This window comes from Botryllus schlosseri, chromosome 12, assembly GCF_051294905.1.
Source record: "Botryllus schlosseri isolate E-star chromosome 12, Bs_hap1, whole genome shotgun sequence".
Classification (NCBI taxonomy): Eukaryota; Metazoa; Chordata; class Ascidiacea; order Stolidobranchia; family Styelidae; genus Botryllus; species Botryllus schlosseri.
Window position 1 is genome coordinate 17,687,679 of NC_137247.1, and position 8,681 is coordinate 17,696,359.

The 8,681-nt window shown below is 39.6% G+C and overlaps 1 protein-coding gene across 1 annotated transcript; it reads right to left on the reverse strand.

Annotated features, from left to right (window-relative positions):
- Window positions 1–5,696: 5,696 nt before the first annotated feature.
- On the reverse strand, window positions 5,697–6,635 carry LOC145452738 (growth hormone secretagogue receptor type 1-like). The gene has a single exon (XM_080330894.1). It carries the CDS (start codon window positions 6,633–6,635, stop codon window positions 5,697–5,699), a length of 939 nt encoding a protein of 312 aa, XP_080187020.1.
- Window positions 6,636–8,681: the final 2,046 nt, after the last annotated feature.

The window sequence follows — 8,681 nt, forward strand, 5'->3', positions numbered from 1 at the left end:
GATCACTACTATGTATTTCGCACAGCGTACGGATGCTGATTTCAGCAAACTAACGATCCTTATTATGTGTACAAATTCGACCTCACGTTCAAAAAGTAGATTTCATCGCGCGCAGAGTAGCAGACGAATCTCGCTAATTGGTCGTGACCCTGAGTAACACTGTCAATACGACTTGTGGAATTGCAACTGCCTATTAGCGCAAGAATGGTCATTTCAAAAGGACGGGGTTTTGCGTTACAAAAGGAGGGGGCGTCGACATCCCCCTGGCTACGCGCCTGCCACCACTCCATGCAAAAATAAAAGTCGGCGCCTATGATAGTCACCCTCTCATATTTTCACGAATAATAGAACTTGCCACAAAATTCTCCATTTTATAGTTATTTACGAACTAATTTTTGGTCACCTTCGAGCTTTTTCTATTTTGAAAACTTCTGTTTCAGTTTTTGCAACAAACATGATTATAACACGTCCTGTGTGTCAATTCAATCAGCGTGCCATGAAAAATATTTTCGCGTGCCGCAATTGGCACGCGTGCTAGGAATTGCCGACCCCTGCTCTAAATCATGCCTCGTACTCCAAAAAATCAACTTGACTTGACTCGACTTGACTCGAGTCACCTCCAGACGCCCCCCAGACGCAACTTTTATTGTTGTGCACCTCGTATGCAATGTTCCGGTAGTACAGGTACCCGATAGAATTTGGACCAGACAAGTGTCCAGTCTATTTCCACCTGCCTTGGCTCGGCTCCGTTTCGAACAGATTTACCAACTTTGTTATAACACTGTGAAGTCAAGAATTGTTTGCATGACCAAACAGATTTTTCCCAACGCTCAAAAGGATGTGCTTCCCGCTTTTCATCAAGGTATGGTTCTTTATGAGTACAAATGCCACTGCGACAGTCGGTATGTAGGACGCACATCTCAACGTTTGTTGGAACGCATCAAACAGCACGTTCCTAAAGTAATGAGATCGACATCACAGCCGCTCGATTTGGAAAACTTGGCACGTCAATGCAAAAACGCGTCATACGGTACATCATATAACCAAGTAACATTTGAATGGTATATTCATATTGAAATGAACCCGAATATTTTCGGCTGACTCTCGTCAGGGGTAATCGTCAGCAACTAGTAGAAAATTGGAAAGAACATTGTATATCAACAATCGTAACACAAATGCGACGTCATATTTTGTGATACGATTGTCGATATACAATGTTATTTCCAATTCTCGAATATTTTTTTTCGAACCCGAATATTTTCGGCTAGCACTCGTCAGGGGTAATCGTCAGCAACTATTCGAGAATTTGAAATAACATTGACCCAATAAACACTTTACAGACCAAAGATGTAGAAAAGCCGAGCTTGATTTAGTAGATATTAGAGCTTGGCAGGTAGTAGAAAGGGGGATTTTGTGTCGACTCAATTCAATGTCTTTTCCATGTACTTTAATAATGTAAGTATTACGCAGATACTACAGCGTTCATCAGCGCATGGGATGTAGATCCGCTGGTTAAAATACCACCCTGACACACTCCTTCCTGCTTCACCTATTCAGGCATACCTGATCATAATAGCATGCCGTCACATATGCAATGGTATCCACTACCCATTACCTTGTATTATATAAAGATCACAAAACAGATAATAACATGAAATGAGTTGGAGAAGCGAAAACAAATTAGAATTGACAATATTGAAAAAGCCAAGACAACTAACAATACAATAAAACGAGGATTAATTAAGAAACATAACTGAGTGGATGATATGTCTCTGCAATGAGTAATAAAATTGCTTTCAAGTGTAGGCAGATACAAAATATTACAGTTACTATGACAAAAATGCAGCTTACAATGAAAAAATGATACATATTAGGATACAGCACATGAAAAGTTGACTATATAGTCAACAGACCGAACCAAGAGCACCCAAATATCAACATATTACGGAAGTAGATACTGAGGTTAGCGGATTGCATGGATTCAGTGACAGAAAGGTTTATGTAACAGTTATGGCACAGTGCGCAGGGATTAGGCTGGAGATATATATACTCAAGTCTAGAAAGTGGAATGATACTCTGCCTGGAAAGCTGAAGACCTAACAATATTGTGTACAGAGAGCAAAACATTTGAGTGGCTGCACTGGTATAGGCATTAACAAATTTTTAGAATTGACAGCAAGATAACCAGCAAGACATTAAAATGAGAATTACGGTAGTGCAGTTTCTTAGGCTGTAGTGATACTCAGCCAGGAAAGTAATTGACCTAGCAGAGAGCAAAACGTTGTAAATAAAGTGAGCGAAACCTCCGACAAATGATACGATAAAACATTAGAATCGACAGTCTTACTAGAAGCAGAATAACTATCATGAGCGGTTAGAGAACAGAAGACCGGGAAGTATCTATCAGAAATTACAGCATACTGGCCGAACAAATCCATGACCAATAGCAAATGGTCTTTTAATAGTCCATATTGATACCAAATGACACCACCCCTATTTCACCGCAATATTTAGCAAATACAGCACTGGAGTCAACCTTATATAAGCGCTAACCAAACGCCCCATTAGTTTTCCCATCTACTACTTCGCGGATGAAAATACGCATTAAAGCGAACGGACGCGACTTGTCACACTCTTGCTTTTTCTGTCCTTTCTTTCTCTTCGTTCCCCCTCTCTGTCGCTTCCGCTTGAGGAGAGAAACAGTCGGACACGTTTACGGATCGTGGATTCCCGGCTTAAGGGTGATTCTTCCTCCAATGGTCAACACCTTGAAAATTGAGAACAATGTTGTTGCAAAATGCATGACAATTTGAAAGTTACATCATTCTAATTATTCCAGTTATGGCCGTGAATCGTTACAAGTGCGGTAAACATAAGAATTATTACTATACTTCAACTACAAATACAATATATTGTATAAAATAATTACCAATTCTTTTACGTTGATCGAGTCCCAAATAGATGAAATATGTCAAAGAATTTGCTAAATTTTTTTGTATAATTTGCCTGGCTGCTACCTGTTGCGAGTCAAATCTTTGTCCCGCGCGATGACGTAAAATTTGAATCGCCGAAATGTTCTAGAAGTCACGCATCGATAATCATATTCCTAAACGTACAACATCTCACTTATTTAGTTATTCTCTGAATAAAACTATTATCCATACTCGTTGAACATACGAGATTACCGAAAGAGCGAATATATATATAATGAAGATCATATATATCAGAAGAAAACGAAACTGTTCGACCTTAAGCAACAACAGGAATATACAACACCGGTGACATCCTCACGCAATAAAACGAAGGAAGAACATTGTTTTCTAATGGATATAACGAAGCTACTGCATGAGATCGAACAAAACCGGATAGTAATTTATTGTTATTGAATGTAACACAAACAATATCCTTTCTACGTATTTTAGACATACCCGCAAGCGATAGAAAATTCGCATTATTAGGTTAACAACGGGATATAACAAAGTCTAACGCATGCCATGAAACAACACCGAGTTGGAATTTATTCTGATTGAATATAATCACAAGACCACCCTTCTACGTATTTTAGATATTCCCCCGACACTTAGAAAATCAGAATATAATCGAGATGATCCCGGATTATCCTTTTACGGTTTTGTGTTTGTTGGGGAGTGTCAGCCGAAAATATTCAGGTTCATTTCACTATGAATATACTATTCAATTGTATATTGAAGATCTGTACCTCCAAGAAGCTCTTAACCAAGTAACAGCGGGCAATTCATCCATCGGTCGACATTTAATTGATAACCCGGTTTGCGCCCAAAACTATTCCGACGATATGTTTTCTGTTCTGTCCAAGGGGATATCTACATTCTACATACCACTTAAAAGCATTGGATTAGACGTTCATTAAACTGAGCAATCCGGTCCTATATATGGACAGAAAGAATATTTGTATTAGCTTAAGATTGCCCACCAGTTGCCGTTGTGTAGTTGTTGTGCGTCTTGTTATCAAACACAGTTTGCTGTTCCTATTGCATTTGCCGCGTTAATTGTATCATCTGTGTCCAGAGGTAGTCAGTAACGAAGTACTTCTACTTTTTCGAAGTACTCAAGTAGTTTCCCTCTACTTCTGGTACTTACTCAAGTAGATCTGATTTTCGCTACTTCTACTTCTACTTCGTAATTTTTTATGATCTACTTAATTACTTTTCGCTATTTTCAGTTTGTCAAGTAGAAGTAGTTTAATCCTTTAATCAGCAATATAGCCTGAGGAATTTCGGGACTGTTTTCACGGAGTATCAACATGTCATTTTTCATAAAGTTGAGTAAAGCGAAAAATTTTCGTCGCGCTTCGCGCTCAGTGGATACGGAGTAGCCAGTATGATTTCACGAAAGTATCGGTGAATATAATTTGGGGAGCGGGTTGGCGTGGTTCCGTTCCCACCGCATTGTCGCCCTTTGCCCATATGGAATATTTCACCACAGTATATATATGGCTCATCATAACGTTTGAAACTGATGTTTCGCAATGTAGCATCTACTTATCATATCGTAATCTAGCAGTACATGGTGTGTCCTAATCTGGAAAAGTGAACTCTGACTTTTTTAGTTTTAGAGCTGTTTTAGCATACCACCTTTGAAACTTTCTGTCTTTAGACATGAAATACATATCCCGCTTTTAGAAGTAGTATTTAGCTTACATTACACTTTCAATTTCCAGTATCATATACTTTGAGCTCTAATCAATATCAGTTATTTTGTCTCGATAACATGCCATGTTGAAGTATAAAAGCAAATGTAGTAATGCCTTTAATTTCCGGAAATAAAGCTACACAATTTGGCATTTTCACGATCCACCATATTTTTAATTCACGTCTACTAATCGCGCAAAGTGCTGACACCGTATCCTATACAACTTCTCCCTATTACTCTTCGACTACACAACGGGCCTTATAATATGGGGAAGGCCGCCATACCATGATACTTTCTAGAACGATTTCTAGTTCGATTAAACAGTGGATTAGTATCGCATTTCCATATCAACACTATCATTTTCATCCCATGATGCGGACGAATGCTTATGCTGTCGAAAATTGAATACCTCCTGGTATACATCAATATGAATCAAGCTCGGCACCTTTCGCATTGCTCAATTTGCACCTTATGACAATCCATGTGAACGAATTATGATCGTTTTCATAACTACTTACTTACTTGAGTAGATTTAAAGTCAGTCGATTCTACTTCTACTTCAAGTAGTTTTAGGTTGCTTATGGAAAAAGTACTTCTACTTGTACTTGAGTAGATTTTTCCGTCGTTACTTCTACTTCTACTTGAGTAGCTTTCTTGACTACTTTGACCACCTCTGTCTGTGTCTCACGCTGGCATTTCTGACTTACGCTAGCAGTTGCTATACACTAGTCTGCATTGTTGCTATGTTCTGGCTCCATTGATGTTATTTATAAATTCGACAGTATTGCGTCATAATTCTCCATTTGGCTTTGAATTCAACTTGGTTTTATTTCCTTTATCGTGCCGGTAGTTCTTTATAAGTGGCAATCGAAAAGTCACCAGCGACCAGACTTAGGTGACTAAATTTCCTGATTATATTCAAATCCGTAAATAAGGGGGGACACGAAAATTTGTGTCGAGATTGATAAGGGGGGTGATGAGTCGAAAAAGATTGGGAACCACCGATCTAGAAAGATATGCATCGTCTATTTGTCTACAATCGTAATCTCGCTGCTTGATTTCCCACACATCTTTTTCATTTCCTGTCGTATTTCATTCGATCCGTAGTAGTAGAGAAACGGATTGAGGCATTCCGACAGGCGGATGACTCCATGAGCTGCCAATGTCAATGTCAACGAGTTACGATCTGGCACGTTGTCATCACTTCTGAGGAATATGAACATCTTCGTTCCGCAGTCGAATGTGTAGGCTATCAGGAAGCTGACAACAACGACCACAAGCTGCTTAATTGCTCGTTTCTCCATTCGTCGCCGAGATATATTCGCCGATGTTGTAGATGTAAGTGGCTTCCGTCCCAATAAGAACGCTGCGATCGCGATACACAATCCGGCTATAAGCCGCGTTGGAACGAAAATTCCAGCAGCCACGGACAATACCACCAGATTCCTCGCCAGTGTGGCACTATCGCTGATCTCACATATCAATCTGTTATCAATTTCGGTAACTCCGACAGCAATTGGATATGGTGATATCATCAACAATGACAGCACCCATACTGAGACGATGGTAGAGTTGAATCTACGATGCGATGCTTCTTTTCTCGGTGACGCATTGGTTACGGTGTGATATCTGAACATGGTCAAAGCTAGCACTTGGTAGACTGTTGCGATCGATGTGCCGATTTCAATACTCGATGACAAGCCGCAAAAGATCTTCGGAAGCTTGAAGTCTTGCACTGAAAGTACAACCTCGACAAACAGCGGGCTGTTGCAAGCCGATAGAAAGTCGGAAAAGCAAAGCCCGATGAGATTGACGAAAAATACTGTGCGTTTCAAGTTTAACAGTGTCCGTATCATCAGAAGATTTGCGACGACACCTCCTGCTGCAAGCAACCCGAACGTCGTTCTGATAGCGGCGAGCTCTGTTGTACTGTAAATCGGGTCAATTCCAGTTTCATATTTCATACTCGACGTCGGAAGACAAGAATGGAAATAGCGTTTAATGAAAAATGGAGCTGTTCGTCCTGATAAATTGAAAAATAAGTAAGTTTTTCTGATGTTACTTTGCTCAATTGATTGAATGAGCATCAGAAAGAAGACGTAGTCAAGAAGAAAAAGTCCATTGTACTGTTACAATTTTTACACAAGTCAACGTTTAATTATAGTTATAATTCATTGTCCACTGTTTGATAAAAACGATGTGTCGCTTTCACTATCAGTGTGCTGGTTGGATTTACAACATTTGCTATTCTAACGTTAAATTTCAAAGAACGACAACAGCAATGGGTACGGAATGAAAGAACGAAGAAGAGAAAGTGAAAACTAGTTTAGCATACTGGGTTCCAGTCCGGTTCTTGTAAATCAGCTAAATTCTCTCATAGATATAATGTTGTTTAATTTTTTGTTTAGCCAGTTCATGAGCGATTAAGTCAGTAAATTTTAAATGGCGAAAGCATTTAAAAATTATATTGCCAAAACCATAATGAAGCCTGGAGAACTCTGTTTGTATGAAGATCTTGGTTGTAGGGATGGTGTGAACCTCTGAAAGGTTCAGGTTCGTGTGAACGCGAACCTTTTTGAAAGGTTCTGTGTGAACGCGAACGTGAACCTCATGACGTCACGTGACGTCATATTGCTAATTCCGACCCTGTCTTTCAATGAAGTGATAGCCTATATTAATGTACACGATACCTAGCGACGACTCGGGCCACATAATGCCACAATGGTGAAGTACATATTGGCGTTTTAAACGTCACTAAATGTATCAACTGAGGCAATCAAATGATATAATACTCCCATAAAATCAATATCATCCGTCGTTTTGTCAACAGTTTCAACGAGGAGTTGCCAGGGAATATAAGCTTACGCCTTAACGGTCTTGGCCAGACCGTAAAGTGTATTCGGCGTCTGAGTATATCTACATTGATATTGGGCATAGTGTAAAACAGGTTTCTATACTTGCTACCGATATTAGGCTATCCCACTAATTATACAGCTGTAGCCAACACCTCAATCGCACGGATTTGGTTTTAATTATACAGTAAACATATGAAGTCAAGATTGACCCCGTACGCCGGTTAGATTTGTTACATCAAAATACGATATCAATCTCATTGATTTGCTGAATAAGCATCATTCGCTGACTACATGTAGTGTCTGTCGCTCGTGATGTTGAGTGATTGCGGGTCAAGCTCACAGCAGGAAGTCACTAAATATTTACAAACGGAAAGCTGGATATTTTGAGCAAACTTTTGTAACAAAGCAAGTAAAATCTTTGAGATTGTCAAGGTGCATGGTCGTTTTGTGTTGTTTTTTTATGCTGCCCGCGTCATGCATAGCGTGGCCCGCAGTTGAAATGCAATAATTTCGCACCAAAAATGTCATAATGAAGTGAAAATTGTAATATATGAAAAAGGTTCACAGTGCAGAACCTACCAAGGTTCTGTTGTGAACGCGAACCTCTAAATTTCCGAGGTTCACACACAGAACGCGAACGTGAACCTCGCGTTCACACCATCCCTACTTGGTTGCTTTCATACATCTTATTAATCGTCGACTTGCAACGTAATAACTTTATTTCTCTCACGAGCTTTCGGAGCTCCGCTCCATCTTCAGGTGTTCAAGTTTGTATGGAATTCTGAACTTATGCGCGTCTCATAACAGTATATGCTCTTATTTTTCAGGTATGAATGCATTCGATCAATAAATATGTTACTTGCATATATTGGGGGTCGCCTCTGTATACCACCGGGCTCATTTGGCAAGGACAGGATTATTCGGCGTTTAGACATAGCAATAACGAAGGTTTCGGTGAACATGCCTCTATCATTTTGTGCAAATGTTTCATCACCGACGATCTCGCTGCGACCGCACAAGCGAAGTCGCGTGTTGGCGTCAAATGATGCTGATTGCAATTGGGAATGAGATACGCCAATGAATAGTATTTATGAATTCAAAAAGTATTTCAGGTACTTCACATAAGCGTTGATACTGGAGCTTTATATGTGCTCA